General features: G+C 41.7%; 2 protein-coding genes across 20 annotated transcripts in view; both read left to right on the forward strand.

Annotated features, from left to right (window-relative positions):
• The first annotated feature begins 323 nt into the window (after window positions 1-323).
• Window positions 324-9,918, forward strand: LOC115596242 (arylsulfatase I). Its single transcript, XM_075488198.1, is given in 5 exon segments — window positions 324-435; window positions 6,028-6,606; window positions 6,608-6,705; window positions 7,562-7,894; window positions 7,987-9,918. Coding segments are annotated over 4 exon segments (1,713 nt in total). The 5' UTR covers window positions 324-435; window positions 6,028-6,411; the 3' UTR covers window positions 9,074-9,918.
• Window positions 9,919-19,700: 9,782 nt separating this feature from the next.
• Window positions 19,701-20,883, forward strand: part of camk2g2 (calcium/calmodulin-dependent protein kinase (CaM kinase) II gamma 2) — a 58,673-nt gene continuing 57,490 nt past the window's right edge. For 15 of the 19 annotated variants that reach the window (XM_030441557.1, XM_030441558.1, XM_030441550.1 and 12 more), the window contains exon 1: window positions 19,703-19,912. In XM_030441557.1, the coding sequence (XP_030297417.1) occupies window positions 19,848-19,912 (65 nt within the window). In that variant the 5' untranslated portion in view covers window positions 19,703-19,847. Of the gene's footprint in view, window positions 19,913-20,883 lie in introns of all 19 variants that reach the window. The other 4 variants (XM_030441548.1, XM_030441549.1, XM_030441553.1 and 1 more) reach the window with 2 other exon arrangements.

Raw genomic sequence — 20,883 nt, forward strand, 5'->3', positions numbered from 1 at the left:
TTTATTATTGTTGTTGTTTTGTAATTGTTTATTTTTTGTAAGGTGACCTTGAGAGTCCTGAAAGGCGCCTATACATAAAATGCATTATTATTATTATTATTATTATTATTTACTTCCACTTGGAGAATGTAAAATTTATATTTTTACTTTTTTGTAGTTGTGAGCTCTTCCTTCACTTCACTTGGACGTCTTTATTTTTACTATATGAGATGTGTGTGGGAAGTTGTGTGTGGGATGTTCCCTCCACACTCTGTTCTTTACCTCCAGCCTGTTTCCCCCCTTGTTCACTGAACTCCTGACCCCAGTTTGTGACAGACTGTGCTGCTTCTTTCCCAGGACTCTCACTCGGAGCCATGAGTCCTGTGTCATCTGCTTTGTGACACAGGGGCGGTATCGCACCAGGTGGCCCCCCATAACCTCTGTGTGCCTTCACCAGTGAGTCACACACACTCACACATACACCTGCAAACTCACACAAAGCAATGGCTATAGAAAAATATGTCATAGAACAGGTTACTCTACTGAAGATATGATTGGTCAAAGATAAAACCATACTGTTAATTCCCTTCCCTGGTTGCTGTGCTGTTTGGGTAAAGTATATAGCCTTTAGTATGTAGCCTCCCCCCTGCTTTCCTCCAGGCTTGTTTTGTTGAAAAATCTGCATGCTAAACGGCCTTCATGGCATATTTTTAAGAAGCAGAGCCGTTTATTCCTCCTCCCCTATCATCTTTGATATCAATCTGCATGCATTATTACTTTAATCCTCATGGTGGCACTCTACACTGACTGTACTACCACAATACACACACACACACACACACACACATACTGTACACACATGAGCTTGTGTAATCCCTTATATTTTTGATGAGTCAAAGCCAGCACTCACGCTCCTCAGGGGAAATGTCTGATAGGATGGAGCGGCCTGGTCACGGAGGCATTGTGAAGAGGGGGAGGAAAACTTTACCCATAGTTTGTGAATTTGACATAAGGCCAGCGGCATCCTCCATGTGGGTGGTTTGTTTGATGTGATGAGACTCCGCTCTTCCCCCGACTCTCATCTTGTCAATCCATAAGTGAGTAAGGTGAGGAGAATGGGGAGTGGATTGAGTTTCTGCTGGCTGGAATATGATCCTCGAGTATTAGAGGTGTAGCTTAGACAGGGCCTCCGTCAGTGTCACCTTCAGGGCAGGTGGGAGTGACGAATGATGTTTGAGTTACGTCTCACAGCCCACATCTACTTGTTCCACCGGTGTCCTGAGCCAAAAGAAAGACATAACTTTGGAACTCCCAGATTTAGATTACACTGTCTGCATATACGTAGATTTGGTGTATCACACAATGCCATTGTGCCAAGAACTGAGACCTAGTGACTCTAGTGATCCCCTGACCTTTCCTCTAGTGGTGAAGTATTCACTTATTCTTCTCTTTTTTTGTGAAATATCTCAAAATCTAGCCTACCAGATGGATTGGCATCACATTTTGCACAGGTGTCCATGGTCCCCACAAATCAGGATTAATGATTTTCCTCTTGCATCATCATGAAATTGGCTTTTTGAATATTTTTATTATCTGTGACATTGTAGGATGGATTGTCATGATATTTGGTGCACACAGTGATGTTTGAAATTGCTTTGATGATCCTCTGTCTTTTTCTTTGTCATCTTTTAAGATGATATGTCGCACTTGTTAGCAAACAGTTTACACACCTGCAGATAAAGACCAACATTTGTATTCTCCAGCCATCTACTGTATGTCCCAAACTCCTATTTTAGCTCTAGTTTGGTCTTTACTAACTACGAGAGAAATGTCTGTCGGATTATCTGCTAAATTCTTAGATAAAACAAAACTAGCATTACTGTAATAATACTAACTACTTCTAATGTTAGCTGAAACTAAAGCTAGCAGCTCACAATCCTTAGGCTAATTGCTAGCTGAAAGATACTATGTAGCAGACATTTAAAGTCTGTAATTGCAATATTTCAAGGATTGTGAACCAGCAGTGTCAACAAACCTGTTTCTGATGCTATCTGGACTAGCCACATTCCTATAAGTTCACAAATGTGTGACAAGGTTCAGTATTATACAACCAACTTTTGAACACCATATTACTTAATATAATATAATTTCGATGTCTGCAGTGTACCAATGATGAAATGTTTTACTGTCACAAAACTAATGATATCATTGTTAGTGCAGTTTGTTTAACTCATAGAACATAGTGCACTATATGTGTACCAGTTCAGTTGTGCTTTTTCTACTAGGCTACTTTTAAACTGTGTGATGGTGCTTTGGCACCACCGTGTTGGTTTGAAGTGACATAAGTTTATTTTACATACTGTAAAGCTGTTACCTGTTGTTGTCATTAAAGAAAAACTCTTGCCAAAATGCAACCTAGGCTTTTTTTTGTGAATGTATATGAGTCAAACCTTTGTGCAAAAGCATAATTACGACAAAAGAGGCACTTTTAAGATTTACTGTATTCTCGTTTTCGAGTCAAGCTCATTTTCAATGGGAGTGCTACGGGCACTTTTACAACAGCATCAAAATTGCTATTTTCACAACACTAAGAAGGCTCGACAAAACATAAAACTTTGCTCGTAGTATCACCAGCGTCTCTAAACATGAACTCAAGCACTGAGAACATTGTTTGTGTGCAAAGAGTTTGCTAAAAATAATCTCAGAATGCAGTGTAACATGGAGGAGAGTTAAAATGGAACGCTACTGTCTTCCGGCAACAACGCAACGCGATATCTCAAATGACTCTTCCGGCTTTGTATTTTAGTATTGTTTCTTATATGAGGCTCCTTTTTCAACTTCAAGTTCAATATTGTTTTTCGCTAACGACAAAACAACGAATTATCCGTGCATTTATATGGAACTAAGCTTTAGGAGCGGTCCACCTTAACTCACCTCCATGTTAAGTCGCATTCGGAAAGCACCACTTCTGGCTGGCAGGACGGCGGCTAGTGGAACAAGCATCTGCTAACGTTTTTAGCAAACTCTGTGTACCCAAACAATGTTCATGAGGTCAAGGTTCATGTTGTGTCGAGCCTTCTTAGTGTTTTAAAAATGGTGATTTTGATGCTATCATTGTAGTGCCGGTAGCACTCCCATTTAAAATGAATTTGACCTGAAAACGAGAATACGGTAAATCTTAAAAGTCGTAATTATGCGTTTACACTAAGGTGTGACTCGGATACATTCACAAAAAAAGCCTAGGTTGCATTTTGGCGAGAGTTTTGCTTTAAGAAGCAGAGAGCAGCTTTAAATGCATCTTTTTAGGAGAACTTTAGAAAGCCACCCCTGTGTTTTGAGTTAGATGAGGATCCAATAAGTATCAACTATCATTGAGATCATATTCCATTTTCCACTGTGATCCTAATCTACTGTACCATGATGACATCGGCGCTTACAGTGGCCTTTTCGAAATTACAACACAAACCTCACACGGCGACTTTTTAATATTAAAACTGGGGCTTTTTATTTTTACGTTGGATGATTTGCTCGAAAATGAAAGTCATTTTCAGATGCGGTTTGTCACACACACACACTCACACACACACACACACCCACTCTCCCACTTTAGCTCCAGCTCAACAGACTGGCTCCAGATCGAGTGAGTCACTTATTTGTCGTCATGAATAAATCACACCCACTGCTACTCTCTTCTACTCTGAGCCACTGCATTTTCCAAAACACACCAACACACACACACACACACACACACACACTTTAAACACACTATACAATTACACACTCGGCTATAAGATGCATCCTTTTTGTCCTATACACAGACTCTGACCAATTTCTCCTTCGTTGCCTTGCAGAAAAGCGTATTTTGCAGTTTGCGGTACAGAATACCCTGAAACTGGAGCAAAAACAAGAACTACAGAAAAAAATGTAGCCTTTTAACACTACTTTTTAAAAAATCATTTTATTTTAGACATCAATTTAATCATACTTTTATTTTGTCTCAAATTAAGCCTCTCTCATTGTCAACCTTTAAAGTACTCCTTTACAGTACAGTAAAAACTAAAGAAGATATACCATGCGTTTATGTGAATATCATCTCTTTGTGACCCCTCTGAAAGAACACAATCCCTTGCTCTCTCTCCTCCTCAAGAAGACATTTGTCACTTTCCATTTTTACAGCAACCCCCCCTCCCCCTTAGCGGTAAAACGGAGTTCATGTCGCCCTGCATTTCCCCGAGGCAAACTGATGGCTACACTCGGAGACCCAGACGTACATACACAGCAAGACAAAGTGACTGCTCCTTTTATGCCACTTTGTTTATGCTGTACTCTCTCATGCTAGACAGTGAAGCTCTCTTTTTCTCATGTGCACATTATTGCTCTGTCTCACTGTTATCCCTCTTTATTCCTCACTGGTTTTACTCATTTCTCAATTGCTCTTCTTTATGTTACATAGTCCTTTTCATAGGTTTCCATTTACAACTAATTCTTCCATCTAATCCACTTCAGTGTCAGCCTCATTCTTACTCCGTTGTCATCTTTCCCTGTCCTGCCATAGATCTCACTCTTGCTTACGCCTCACTCTCACTGTGGGCAAAAAGCCTGTGAATTTTCCCACAGGGTAAGGCAACATGAGTTTGCTTCTACAACATAGGAAATGGACTTGTATCTGAGGCATTGATTTCCTCTTAGTATTATGGGAGGGAGATGGCAGTGAGGTGATGGCTAAGAGCCCAGCGGTCGATACACATCCTCATCACTGCGCCGGATGCTCCTCCGTAAGTCAGATTGGTTTCACTGCCCCGGCACGGGCAGTAATTGTCATCACATTGCTCTATTAATTGAGCAACAAAAGAAGGATGACAGAGGTTATTTGATTTTCAGGGATTTACAGTATAGTTTGAAAGGAGCAGTATGGGAAATCACAGTAGAAACATAAGCTGTAGCAGTCATGATAGCACTTTAATGGGAGTGGTAGTGGAAAAAGAATAGCAGTAATGACAGTGTCAGTGACAGTTTCTGTGGTAACAGTTGTAGGTACATTATTTATTGCAGCCAACAAGGCTGCCAAACAGCCAATTGCAATTCCAGTCACACCGAGGATATTATTTTTTTGTTTTTTTAAGGAGACCTGTGGACATTTCCAGCAGTTTTTGCAGTGACCAAAACCCATGATTTTTCACAGGAAGTCGGACCATCTCCATCGGTTGCGTTGTGACAAGACAGAAATAGAAAATTCAACCAAAACACAGTAGTAAAGGTGCAACACCTCTGCATTATGATGTCTTATAACGAATAGACTTTTGTTATACATTTATAGCGGTGATGACATTCAACAATGTTCAAACTCAGATAAATCCAGAATTTTGTTCAAGGTTGCAGCATTTCATTTGGTCAACTGTCACTATAATGTATATAACTTCTGGGAAAGCGTCAGAACGTATGCAGGCGAGACGAAACATAGCATGAATAAAACTTTAAAACATTACTTAATCCGTGAACATTCGTGCCTGAATTCATGAACCTTTTAACAAGACATTTTGTCCTTTAAAAGGTCTAATATGTGAGAACTGGCCAGCTGTCAGTCAGATTCATGCTCAAAACAAATAGGGGACGTAACTGCTAACTGTAGATGCTCTTAGCTAGTTAACTGAGTTAGCCATAAAGAAAGCAGGTGAGACTGGGAGCTGTGGGACCATAAAGGGGAGTGTTGGTTTTCACACCGCTAGCACAGGAGCTTTGGACTGGGGCTAGCTGGTTAGCATGCAAACTTAAGTAGATATCTCTGCTACACAATAAACAAACATCATAATGTCAAAACTGCTACTTATTTACATCCTGCTGATAATTTTAGTTACTTCTGAATGTTTTCTGCTAAAATGCTTACATAGAGCCCATTTAACAGCAGGAAAAACACAGGTGCAACGAAAAACATTAACTATGACTCTGATTCAGTAATTATTAAAATGCAATGCAACAATTAGTAATGTCATTAGTTAAACCTGTGTTTGACCTGTTAGAAATGGTTTGTGTTTTTTCATTTTTTTGCAGATGGTCATGTGCCAAGGTCTTCCCAGTCATCGTATGAGGTGCTTGGAAGTACAGAGGAATGTAGCAAGTTCCTGCAAAGACACACATAAACAAATACACACACATGCACACCTCTGCAAACTTCTTGCCCATATTAGAGACAGCAGATTCCCTCCACCCACCACAGCAGCTGGCACCAGCTCAGCCCCATTTCAGAAAACCTAGAATGAGCCCCAGAAAGAGACGACAACTCAAACTTCATGGAAAGATAAGACGAGCTCCCCAGACGCACACATCTGCCCAGTTTTCTGCAGAAGCGATCCAGCTTGAGATTTATTGACTAAGCAGAAAAGAAAATACAGACAAAATCTGACTTAAGTAGACAGCTACAGCACCCTGCTGGAGATGAGGGGAGGAATCTTCTCTGTGTTTCTCCTGGTGATTTGGGTGACCTTGCTCAGTGGCCTTGACTGCTTGGGTGAACGCAAGCCAGTCAGCAGCAAGGAGGTGGAGAGGCCCAGGCCCCCACACCTCATCTTTATCATGGTGGACGACCAGGGATATGGAGACATTGGCTACCATGGCTCAGACATCCACACACCCTGTGTTGGACCGGCTGGCAGCAGAGGGGGTCAAGCTTGAAAATTATTACGTCCAGCCGATATGCTCGCCCTCTCGCAGTCAACTCATGACAGGGCGGTGAGTAATTTCCTTATCATTGCATCATTATTACAATGGAAAAATTATGCAGTCACTACATCTGTTCTCATGTGATGTAATTATGCATTGGCTTTATCATCTTTTGCCTTTTGTTAACATCTTACAGTGATGTATCCAGTGAGGGTAGTGAGGCAGAAAAATACAATTATCATCATCACTAGATTAATTTATCTTATTGAATAAATATAACAAAATATACATGTGGTCTGAGTTATGGAGAATATTTCTGAAGAAAAGACATAATATCTGTCTCTTAATCCCTATTTTCCTGTATTGAAATCCTATTTAAGACTTAAAAGTACTATTTAAACGATCATGATAGCTACAAATGCAGATATTATCTGTTTCGTTGAGTTTTCAGTGTTTATACTGCAGGAGAAGTATGTAATAGAAAGCTGTCCCACACCATAGCAATATAAAAAACTCATCAACTACAATTCATAAAATCTTAAAGGGGGCTACTCCACAATAAAAATAACATATAACAACATATAAATTTGCAAAGCACCTTGTATGTCTGTTTTAGGTCGATTGATGCTAAATTATTATTATTTCCTAAATCTGACATATATTCGAACGACTGAATAGTTTTAAGACATGAAATGTTGCAGGTTGATACAAAGAACATGCAAAAAGAAAGAGCTCCCTTATACAAAGCAATTCTGTGAAATCACTGAACATCTTGGCTTGATGATGTGTAACAGTGTGAGAGTATCCAAGGGCGCAATATTTCTTAAACCATCTGTGAAATTTCCCATAATTGTGTCACTATACACATCTTAGCAAGACGCTGTTTTTCTTCACAGCTTCTCTCACACTCTCTCTATCTTGCCAGCTACCAAATTCACACTGGACTCCAGCATTCGATCATACGATCGCGTCAGCCCCTCTGCCTGCCCCCGGACATTCCCACACTACCAGAGCAGCTAGTCGAAGCTGGATACGCCACGCACATGGTGGGGAAATGGCACCTGGGCTTCAGCAGGGCGAGCTGTCTACCCACCGGACGTGGGTTTCAGAGTTTCCTGGGCACGCTGACTGGCAGTGGAGACCACTTCTCTTATCAGAGCTGTGACGGGGCTGAAGCTTGTGGATTTGACCTGCATGATGGAGACAGGCCCGCCTGGGAGATGACTGGAAACTACTCCACACTGCTCTACATAGAGAGGTGAGCATCAGGGCACAATTTCAGATTCATACATACAGAGAAACAAACTTTAAAGAGCTTAAAACCTTCCAATGTTCCCTCTATCCAACCAGAGTGAAGCAGATCATGAGGAGCCATGACCCCCACAAACCACTCTTCCTCTATCTGTCCCTTCAGGCTCCGCATACACCCTTGCAGGTACCTGAACATTTTCTGCACCGCTATGATTCGCAGGTCAATCGTCTCAGGCGCCACTATGCAGCCATGCTGAGCTGCCTGGATGCTGGGGTTGGACAAATTGTCCAGGAACTCAAAACTAGTTTGCTGTATGAGAACTCAGTGCTGATCTACTCATCTGATAACGGTGGTCAGCCGCTCTCTGGGGGGAGCAACTGGCCTCTGAGAGGTGGCAAAGGGACTTACTGGGAAGGGGGCATCCGAGCTGTGGGTTTTGTCCATAGCCCCCTCCTAAGGAGGAAGGGTGTTGCCAGCAGGGCCCTGATCCATGTTTCTGACTGGTATCCCACATTACTTGGGCTAGCCAGGGCCCCACAATCCCTCCGCGGCCTAGACGGTCACGATGTTTGGGAAACCATCAGTGAGGGCCTACCCTGTCCTCGCACTGAAATCCTTTTCAACATTGACCCAGTCTCAAGGAAGCCTGGGGAGCCATATGACAAGGCATTGGTACTCAACGGCTTTGGAATCTGGGACACAGCCGTAAGGGCAGCAATCAGGGCTGGGGACTGGAAGTTATTGACAGGAAATGTAGGTGACGGGGACTGGATACCACCACAGGCTCTTCCCAGTGGTCCAGAACGGTGGAAGAAACTCGAGAAACGGCGCAATAAGCTGGGGAAGTCCGTTTGGCTGTTTAATGTCACCTCTGACCCCTTTGAGAGGTTGGACCTGGCAGAAGCCCGTCCAGAGGTTGTGAAACATCTGCTGACCAGGCTGGCAGAGTACAACCAGACAGCTGTGATGGCCAGGAATCCACCAGATGATCCTATGGCTGACCCTGGGCTCCACGGAGGAGTGTGGAGCCCCTGGCTGGACCTGGAGGGGCAAGAGGGGAATACTGGGGAGGAGAATGGCAGGAAAGAAAAGATAATGAAGATTAAGCACTGCAAACTATGCAAATTAAAAGCTCTCTTCAAGAGGGTGGGGTCACGTCTGCAGAGGAACACCCTGTTCATCTAAATGTCTCATCAGGCAACTTGATGAACTAAAGGGTGCATTATGCTTCAGACAAACAGTTGTACAAAGTGTCGTCTGAAAGCATTTGGAATCAGAAATGTTAATATCTGTGTTCGATGGTCACACTGCATTGGCTTACTTGTCACTTGGGACATTTTTCACAAAAGAAAAAGAAATCAGATATTTGTGGAGGTCGGGGGTTTCAGATGCTGTTCAATGAACTGATAAAGATTTGAAGCACACCTTGAACTGGAGAGAAAAGAAAAGAGTAAAGAGAGATGGAGACAAACAAAAATACAGACTAGCAGGCAAGGAGGCAGGTCAGATAGACAAGATAGAGCCATAATCAAACACTGAAGGTCGGCAGATAAACAGGCAGCCCGATAGACAAAGCAGACAGGGCTGTGCGGCTCGTTGGGCAAGCTGACTCACTCACTGTCCTGCAGCCAAACTGCAGCAGGGTGACTTTCGGCTGTCATTGTACTGCAAACGGAACAATGTGCGTGTCATTGTGCATGTATTCATGAATAGTTAGATTAACACAGATAGAGTGCATACATGTGGAAGAGAGGCCTGTAGAGATGGGAGGAGGAATAAAGGCTTGGACAGTGACCTCTCGATGTCTCATCCCCTCATCATCCGAGAGGACCCTTAAAGGATGACACAAACACTGTGGGGGTTGTTTTTGTCAAATGTCACCTTGTCCTTTCCATCTTAGGGGCTATACAGATTCATTTCTCCTCATACTGTTGCACACTCCTTGGAAAGACCTCCGACCACCACACAAAGTCCAGCCCCTGCAGCATTGACTAACCCACAAAGGCTCAGTGGCTGATTCCGTCAGTCTTTTCAGGACTTTTAAATGTAGCTTTATTCAAGTAATGTGATATAAAATGCTGGGAAAATGATTCATGTCATCTAAATAAAATTATGAATACCAAAGACAATCTATGTTAACCTCTCATTATTACACACAATGGCTAATTAAATGAGTAAAAATATATCGTATCCCAATATAGGTAATTCAATATCCAGTCAATGATACATACCTGGATACAGCACATTTTCTGTACATTAAATGAGTTAATACTTTAAATAAAATAGTCCTTCTGTGTCGTGTTCCCTCTCCTCCATACTGGTTTGTGTCACCTTCTGGCAGATTTCCTGCCTACATCTGTGCCATGCGGCATAAATGACAAAAATATTGTGGTAAAGAGCGTAATATGCTACACAGTGAAATTTTCTATCGTCACACAATACATATCATCATATCGTAAAGCCCTATTTTAGACATTGCTACTCAATATGTCATCCAAACATGCAAAAATGTTAAATTTGTTGAAAGGCAAGCTTAAAATTCAAAATATGAAGTATACCATTGTATGAATAAAACATGATAATTTACTTGGGCTTCAATACAACTCTTCCTTAAGGAAATGTGTTATGATATAGTAATTATCCAACAATCCCTATAATAAGTACCAAATTATAATGTTCTTGCCAGGAGCTACATATTATTATTGGCAAAGTTCTTTATGTTGAATCTGTTTCAAATGCTTTCTTCATGATCTACATGACAGCAGCTTTTGATGTGCATTTTCCATCTATATACATTTGCGAGTCCTAAAACCTGGGAATAAGTTTACAGTTTTGCACTTCCAGCTCTCTTGTTTCAAAATCAGAGCCTCATTTTTTCAACAAGCTTCTGATTAAATGCCTGAAATAAAGTCTGTTGTTAGTTTCAGAGATTTCAGGAACTTGACTTGTGAATTTTAAAGCTTTTATGTGGAGGCTAAATGAGACAGATGTTTAAGGGAACATTAAGCGTCGTTACACCGCACACAGAGTCTCCTCTGTCCATCTTTACAGGTGGGCGTCATCCCTGCTGCACTTGACATCTGCGTATGGCAACTGCAGGATGGTTATGGTTAGAGAAACATTGTTTTTATGGCAAATCAAAATAGTTAGGGTATGGTTATAAATAGGTGGGCAATTAAATTGACTGACACTTAAATTAGGGAAACATTTACATCAAATGAAAAAGTTATGTGCCTCATGTCCATCCATCACCTCTACATGAAGGGCACAATGCATGCTGTGTTGGCACTCAACACTGGCAATGTACCTAATTGTAGAGTGCAGCATCATCTAATTTGGATGTAATTCAGAGGGATGCTGGTCAGAGGAAGCCTTTTAGTTTAGGTTCATGCTGTGTGATTATGTGTGATGGATCTGCCTGCTGGTGAAGCTGCTGCTGTGCTGCTGATGTAGCTTGATAGGACTGGATATTCAACGTTGTTAGATACCGTGTATAGCAGCTCATTCCTTGACCCCAGCCTGTAGGTGTGTGTCTCCATCAGAGTGTGTGACTGTCAGCAGTGAACGCATTCGCAACAACTGGAGATGTCTCCCCAGCGGCCTGATGATGAATATTCAACTGTCCTTCTCCACCATTTCCTCCCGTCTTGCCGCCTCCTCCTCCCTCCAGTTATCCCTCAGCTCTTTGCTCATTCCCTCTGCAAACCACCCCCCTTGTCGTTCCTTCTCATTTGGCTCCTCGTCCTACTCACTTGTTTGTGCTCATTTGGAAGATCGAGTTAGATGTATTAGCCGTGTTTTTGCTCAAAGCTCTGTGGCATACAGTGAAATAAGAAGAGTGGAGGAGGGACGAGAGCGTTCCCGGGGGGGGGGGGGATGCAGGGGGCTGTCGAGTCTCAAGTGCTTGTAGATCAGATTAAAACGTCTTGTTTAGTGAAAAAATGCCTCGCCACATTACAGAACACACACTGAATACTTATTGTACAGATGCAGTTGAAGTTGGAGGATCTTCATGTTTAAAGAATAAGGCCTGTGTTATTGACAACTAATCCCATTAAAAACACCAAAATGCATTGTGTTGTCTCGCCATACCTTCTGAATTCCCAACCCTGCCTGTGGCGCTCTGTGACTATGTTAATGCACAGATTTGGTGCTCTGAGTGTGCACAGCACCAGGAGGCTATCTGTGGGATCGTCTCAAAACTACAACGCCCATATTCGTATTCACAAAAGAACATGTCTGCCAGTGCAACGGTTGTGCTTGATGATGTGGTTTTGGACAACAGCTGCAACAAGACAATAAGCTATATCAGGATTTGGCTGGATAGACAGTAGTGGTTAAAAGGATCGCTTCCTCTTTGGTTTTCTTGTTTTTCATAGGCTTGCTGACAATGATAAAGATATTGAATATCACAAAACTAATCCTTGAAATATAACACTCAACTTGGTAGCTCCCTGAGGAATTGCGCCAGTCGAGTTACTGGTGGGCCGAAACAAAACTGTCTTCGGGGAAGGATAATGATGAAAGTATTCTATATTTGCGGCCTATATCAAATAACTTTAAACTCTGTACTTTTGTCTACCATAAAATGACTCCCACTACTACAACTATCAACTATAACTCTTTTGTGTAGTATAGTGCTAGGAGCATTTGAGCAAGTTGGTGTGTGGTGTCCTGGTTTAAGGAAATTTGCACAAAAGATATGCTGACTATTACAAACTGAACCTGTCATTTTAAAGTTACAGGACACATTGTTTTATAACCTGTGGACAGTGTTGTCCAAAAAGAGAAGGACTGGTGGTAAGGAAAGCATTTTGTGGATTTTTGCTTACCCCTGTTGAGCAAAGACTCTTGTTTCTGATGCATGCATCATGTAAGGAAGGAAGTAGGCAAAATAGATACACGAAATCCAAAACGACTTTGAATCCAGGAGTCAATTAAAAAAGGGCTGTACAAGGTGTTTTGAAATCCATATAGCAGTTGTTGACATAAGTCATTCTGGACTTAAGAAGTGGACTGACAGTTTTACTCTATTCGTATGACACAAGAACGGGGTGTAAAATTAACTCTGTTAGGCCAAATGGCTTTTGAATGTTCAAAATGTACCAACCACTCAAGTTTCCTAGGCTGGTGGGTGAAGTAAATCTACCTACTGCTACGGGCAGCATTGTTCATTTACATTTTGAAACAAGTCCCCGTCTACTTCAGTTGTTAAGGAGAATGCCGCAATGCTGTTTTGCTGTGAAGCTCCAGAAATGTTTTGTGGACTACGAAACTTCACCTGACATTCCATCAGCATGAGGGTCAATAGTTAAAGACTTAATTTGAAGTTGTGTGAACTCATCCTTAATAAAGAAAGTGCCAGTCAGAGACTCCTTCTACACTCAGTATTGCTAAATCAATTCAAGAGCCATTTCACAAACACCAGGAGGAAATCTAACAGGGTCCCTGACCTCCATCTTTATGAAAAGTACTGGAAATTAAACAACTGGAGGCAAACTATTCTCAAAGGATCTGCAAAGAATTCATGACTTGAATGACATCGCTCTGAGGAGAGCTGGAGCTGAAGGCACTTTGTTCACCTCCTCTATATGTACATGCAACAAACACACACACACGCAAACACACACACACACACACACACGCACACACAGAGAACCTCACATCATGAGACCCCAGTGATGAGATTGGATGAGACTGCTTTGGATTAACAGTGGGAATGTTGCTCTCAGACCCTCAAGAGACCCATACATGTGAGAAACTGGTGAAGACAATCGTTACATGCCCACACAGCTGATTCCCAGTATACTGTGATGGCCCGCAGAAAATAAGGCACCGTCAGATGATATAAATCACGGAGGAGGTGTCACACATACACATACACACACACTTGAACACACAGTGCTCTCCAGTACGTGGGAGGGAGCTGTCATATCCACTGTTGGATAATCAGTTGAAGGTAAGGCTAACGCCAGATTCTTTGTGGAAGTCGTGAAGTTAAACACAATAGACCCGAGACATCGTTTTTAGTCAAAGTTTTATTTTCTTGCGGTGGACACTGTGTTCTCAGTATGTCTAATTGTTCCAGTAAATGCCGCCCTTGCCCTACACTCATTCAGGGAGATCGAGTGGTATCAACGACTCAATTGGGAAACATTCACTGGAGTCTCTTGCATCGTAAAACTGCAGCCCATTAAGCACTGACATAGTCCTGATGTGCTATTAAATGCTTATATGGAGCAATGTGAAGATTTAGTAATTGGCAAAGAAAGGCAATAGATCCACTCTAATGTGCTGTACATGACACAGTGTTCCCGAGGAGACTGTTAAGGTTAAAACTTAAAGAAAGATTTACCGAATGACATCCAACAAGCTGACTCAGTGCAGTGAATGGAAAGGTTTGACCTCTGGGTGTTGTGCGAGGGAATGGCAGCGGTCACTCCCTCACACACACACACACAAACACACACACACCTAAAAACCATAAAAGTTGTGATGTCACTGGTCAATGCGAGGGAAGGGAGGCTATGCAGAGATACGTAGAGCAGCCTCGAGCCAAGTTGAAAACATTCTTGCAGAATGAGTCACTCCCCCTTCGGCCTGTGCTGCTCCATAACACAAGAGGTTTAGATTTTAGAGCAAGTGAGAGAGAAAGTGTGAAGAATGAACGTTATGTACACAAGATAATAATGTGTGCACAAGTTATTTTCAGGGGCTCTCCTGTTGGGTTTGTTTAGGGACAATTAACAACCTTTTTATAGTAAAACCTATATTGGCCGTGTTTATACGCAAGGATTGAGATTTTCGAAATAAGATCACATACCTCAAAAAGTCGAGGCGCATTGATTGAATGTATTTTGTTGCGTATCACAACTGTAATTAATGTCTATCTTTAAGTATTATCCCAAATTATGCTAATTTTAAGGCTAATTTTTTGGTTTTGGATGTCTACTAGAAAATGTTGACATGCTTTAATGTTCAAAAAAAATTATTTTCCATACTGTCCAATGCTGCAGAACCTCTATTCACTCTTTGAACGCACGGTTTTAGTTCAAAAAGTCCAGTCTGCTCTGATTGGTCAGCCCTCACAGGCCTGAGTAGGCCCCGCCCACATCAGCTTTGCCTATGTTTTTGCAAATAGGGACATGTGGGGAGCGAGCCCGAGGGCATCATAAACCTTAAAGATGTCATGACGGGACAGGTTCCGAATATACAGGCTGTTGTCCCATCTCCTTACCTTCCACAGGCATTCTTACTTTACCTCCAAAATATCACTTATTTTTCCCTCACTAACTTGCTTCCTCTTTCTGAAGTCTTCAACAGCAGTGTTGTTTTTGTTGGGAAGCCAATCTTAAATTTACTCATTTGTTTAGGTGTTTAAATGTATTTTCTTAAATCATCCAGTTCTCATAAATTCCGTCAGGCTGATCCATAATCCATCCAGGCAACTACCAGGAAATTATTAGGAGATTCAAGGATTGTTAGATAAAGTGTTACTCTATTTCTTTATAGATACTTTTTGGTGAAACTGCTCATACTTCATATATCCAGCTTGTGACAAAGGTTTGCAAGTAGGCCCTGCTTCATTTTTCAGGGGTCACGAGCAAGATAGTTTGCAAGCTGCTCCTCTGTACCAGTGTTTCCACCGTTACCACCCACCCTTCAACCTGCCGCTGCACAGCCCGTCCAAGTTTTCGCCCGACAGCCACATCACTGAGGAAACGCAGCAATTCAGCAATTACTACGACTGTACCTCTGCACCCTCGCTAATTAGGCTTTCATATCGGAGCAGCTCCCTGTAATTATGGCAGAAACTGGTCACACTGCTCCTGTGCTCACTGCAAACACTCATTAATCGCCGGCAAGGCTCTCGAAACACTGTTCCAGATACACACTTACAGTTCAGAAGAAGAGAAAGGAGGATGGAGAGAAGGATGCATACGTTGGCATTTACAAGTGCTGGGCATGTTAAATGTTGTCGAAAAATCATTAAGTCCCCGACTATTTATCTGTTTTAATAAGAAAGTGTGTGACCCTTCAGTACTGTTGTTATCTTCCATTAATGCTGCCAAAAGAAAACCAGAGATAGAATCTTTTAACTTACACACTCCAACACATCAGCAGAAATAGCAGGAACACATTAGCTACATAGCAAAATTAATTATTTGGCAAACAAGAGCAATAGCCTTCTATTTATTGTGAGGAGCTAATGACTGAACTGAGAACAGCTGTGGAGGAAGGTGACTAACCACCAGGTGACTGGCAGCGGTGGCAAAACTTAATGGGGCGACTATTGGGCAGGTGAGGAACATTAACACGCCGGAGGTTCTGTGGTCATAAAGTTCTTCAGGACTGCATAGTGTACATAAAGAATGACAAATGGCGCTGTTTGCAGTAGTATTGTTTATAATGAACACTGTGAGTTCCACTGCACTCTTATAGTTTAGGGTTATTTTTCCTACTAAAATCTGACTGTACATTTTCATCTCACTGTCCGGCCACCTTCATCAATATGAGGGAAGATCGCTGAATGTTGCGCCATTGGTGCACTGGGGGGGGCACCATCCCCTTCCCCTCCCAATATTACAGTCAGGTCACAAACGTGTTATGTGAACATGATATGATACATATCAATATGGTACATAGCCAATTATATGAAAATCTAAATGTATTAGTGGTTTGCAGAAATATTAACTGCCAACATTTTATTCTGGGGACTGGACTGCTGGTGAAAAATTGTATAGAATAACTATATACATATCTTATATAAATGAATGTTTAAGAAAGCAATCATCCAAGATCATTTTATATTAACAATGAGTTATTTGAACCGTTATTTATATAGAAAATATTCATTAGAGTCAGAAAAAAATCTACAAATCTACAATGCATAAAAACGACGTGATGTGACTGAAATGCTGTTTTTTTTAAAAAAAACATTTTTAATTTTTTGTTTTTTTTTCATTTCATCATATCAGACTAAAGAACAACTGATGTGCCTATAATCATATTTATATTAATCAGAATCAAACGGAAGTGACTCTGAGTGCGGTGTGCGCAGCTGTTATCACCCGCAAACACACATACATACTTAAACATGGTGCCAAGAGGATATATTAATACCCTTCATGAGATATTCATGAAAGCGCAGATAAACCTTTACAGTGCAGCAGGCAATTACATAACACATATAATTCCCTGTCTCTTATACAATGATGCGCCGGCTTATAGATAAAATCCCTCAAACACCATATGAGTGGGATCGAAACACATCCATACAGGCTGGTGTTGATCATAAAGTAGCTGTAATCACATCTTTGCTCATTTTCGTCTCCCTTTTCTATTTACTCTAGGAGTTTCTTTCGGACAAATTACAGCGGGTGCATTGCATGTGATCATGATTAAATTAGGATGACAGTTGCGAATGTCAATAGGGATGAAAATTTGGAAACACTGATGATGATGATTTTAGTATTCATGAAGGCGCTTTGTCAGCACTGTGACGGCAGATGGGCAGATGCACGGACACAAAGGAAGGCATGTGCATTTAGCTGTGAAGGAGATAGACTATATGCAAATGCCCTGTCACAGGGAAAAAGCCTTCAGGGTAACACTAACGCAATGTGATATAACGGTGACTGGACATTAAAGAAGTGAGAGAAAGAAAGTCTCAGGGTATTGTTGTGTTTTCTCAATATTTTTTTAAGCTCTAGCTGCGACCTCAAATGAGACATTAAAGGTGCAGTATATAAGAATTGGTCACTTGCTGAATTTATACTCAAAACAGACAGGGGGCAGCATATCACAAGGGTAACCACTAATTGATGCTAACTGTAACTGCCTTTAGCTAGTTAGCTCGGTTAGCAGTTCATCTAGCAACACTGACTGGGAGCTCGGAGTAGGTGTTCACACCGCCAGCACAGGAGCTTTGGACTAGGGGTTAACTTTGGTAAATATCACAATACATAGACATCATAACTTCAAAACTGTACAATTTTAGTTCAGTTTTGAATGTTTCGACTCTAATTTTTATAGATTGCACATTTAAAGGCCTACTCAGATGTGGAAATGTAAAAATCGTGATGTCGCATTTCAAATCTTTTCCTCTCAAAGACAAACTTTCATTACAAACACAACATTTGGGAAAGTTCATGCCAAAATGAAGAAAAAAGGTCCAAAATATATTGTTTAAACACAAGAATTTGACTGCAGGTGGCTGTTACATAAGGAGATTTCAGAAAGATTTTGTTGCAAGACAAAATCCAAACATTGAATCATTACCGTGTCCTTATGCTACATCTTAAGGAAATGACCAATTCTCCTTTTTCGGGGTAGACCCAGCTCATGAAATGGAAACCATAGTGTAGTGGGCATGCAGCTCATTGCTCCTTGCCAATATTAAAATATTGCGGCATCACATCTCAGTACACGACTTGGTCTTCGAAGGATGCTGCTCTCATCGGCTGTTCTGGTATCAGTTTTACGGTTGAGCATGAAAAATCGAAGATGGAAGAGAGCGATGGTGAAACTGAATCTGGATCTGTGGGTCCTGTCACAACAAAAAAGATCTCGCGTGGCTTACATCCCACCTCCACCACTACTGCCAGAGAGCAGACAGAAGGAAGAGGTCTCACTTTTACATTATTTCTGGTGTGAGAAAATATCAAAACAAAACACAGCTTTGGGAAACATGGACGAGTGTCACCTCATAATGTATAGAGGATTTGTGAGGACATGGTGCGTAAAAGTTGGCCAGAAACTAAAAAACACCTTTACAAATTATTGAAGAAGACTCTGCATGCACTACTATGTTATTTCAACAACTATACAGTTAATTCAGAGGAACATGACACACACGAAATTCCTGCTTTTCATATATAATTATATTCTTATATTCATAGCTATTTTTACACCTCATTGTTCTTTTTTACATATTGTTTGTCATTGTATGTTTCTGAGAACAGCTGTGGAGGAAGCATCATTTCACCTTTCAATTTTCTATTATTGTGTACTTTTGCAAATACTGCTATTTATTTTGCTTACTTTGTTTTTACTAATGAACCTAAATACCATGGTAATTTCCTTGTGAAAACCCACTGGTACTGTAAATTGACCTGATTTTGATAAACTTTTCTTTGTTCAGCTTTTGTTGTCCTACACTTCTTCGTCTGTCTTGTCTGTCTGTTGGACAGTTTAAAAAAATTAAATAAAAATCCATACAGCAGTACAAGGGATATTCCTTATTTTGATTCCACACATCTTCCTTAGTTTTCTGGCGCCTACATTACCCACAATGCAACTCAGCCACTGAATGACATCAATGGAGGAAAATTATCACATTACCTGCAGCTTCCTCTGGAGCTGAAAAAAGCTTTATGTTGTTTTTTTTTAAATTATGTTAGCTTTAAGCTTTTTTTCACATATGCAGTAGAACTTCCCAAGACCTCTTACCACACTTTTTGTGTAAAACTGGTCAAGTTACCCTTTTTTCAATTAGGGCCTAATAAATAATGGCTAGAAAGCCTGTCCAGTGGCATAATTGTTGGTTAATAAAAGAGATGCAATGCACTTAGCTTTGAGAGCTTTACACGTTTCTGTTTTCTCAAGTTAATTTTCAAATGTAACGATAGTCTCACTCCAGAGCCTCTTTCAAGATATATACAAAGACATGAAAGTGACATTTTAAAAAAAAAACAACATGGTATACGGTGAACGCCCACTTCTGCAAAAAAAAAAAAAAAAACGCTTTCCATTTTACGTTCTCACCGCGGAGTGACTCCTCCTCTCAGCAGAGGATCTTCGTTACTACAGCTCTCCCCCCACACCCCTCCCACTCCCTCTCTCTGAGCTCGAGCCCTCTCTCTGCTGCCTTCACGAGCTCTCCTCCTCCCGAAACCTGCGCGAGGCGGCCACCGAAGCGCGAGGCGATCCCCCCCTTCTCCCCTTCACTTCAGTCAACATGGCTACAGTTGTAACCTCGACCCGCTTCACAGACGAATACCAGCTGTACGAGGAACTCGGAAAGTAAGCGACCGTCACCACCACCTCCTCCACCTCTGCTGCTGCTGCTCTTGTTGCATTCAGTCTGTGTATGTGTGCGTGCGTGCGTGCGTGCGTGTGTGTGTGTTTGTCTCCTGCTGCCATTGTGTGCTGCGCGTTTACTTCAGTGTTGACAGGGGCAAGAGAGGGGCTGTCAAAAAAAAAAAAAAAAAAAACAGACGAGAGGGGAAAAGGAAAAACCAACCTCAGCGGCAATAAGCTTGCAGGCAGGTTCATGTTAGCGCTACAGAGGTTTGTGTTTAATCCTCAATGCGCATTTAAAGGTGTATTACACCATTTACGCGCCTCTAAAAGGTGTGAAATGGCAGCAACTTTGGTGTCCGCAGGTAGCCACGCGTCGAGAGAGCCGCCTCGCACGGACGCGTCCGTCGCCTGGTGGCATCCTGGCGCTCCTCGTTTTCAGTCATGCAGCTCGTGTGTGTGTGTGTGTGTGTGTGTGTGTGTTTCTCGTGCATTTTATCCTCAGCAGACCGCAGAGAGGCTACTGTGCTGGATGTGTCAAAGAGGACGAGGCTGTGCTGCATTGAGGGGATTAAAAACATAAGAGGACACATGTTTTGCAGCAGTGTGTATGTCCTATTTTACAAAGCCACTTTGTAACATCTAATCTGCTGCCTGCTGTGGCTAATAGAGCCTCCACCTACCAGTGAGAGTTTAAAGGAAGCGTCTGTATAAAAAAAAAAAATGCCACCAGCCCCCAAAGAAGAAAATGTTAACTCTGCCTCTGGCTTCATTCTTCTCATGTTCCTGAGCTAATGAGGAGCCCTCTCCCTCCCCTTGTCAAGCACGAGCCGCCACGACCTCCTCTCACATCTCCGTGCACAGAACATCAGACTGTATTAAATATGCATGTGACTTCCTTTCCCCCCCTTTCTCCTTTTATGTGTATGTGATTAATGCACGCCCTCGCTTGTGTGACAAGTTCAGTGACACAG

This window comes from Sparus aurata, chromosome 15, assembly GCF_900880675.1.
Source record: "Sparus aurata chromosome 15, fSpaAur1.1, whole genome shotgun sequence".
NCBI lineage: Eukaryota > Metazoa > Chordata > Actinopteri > Spariformes > Sparidae > Sparus > Sparus aurata.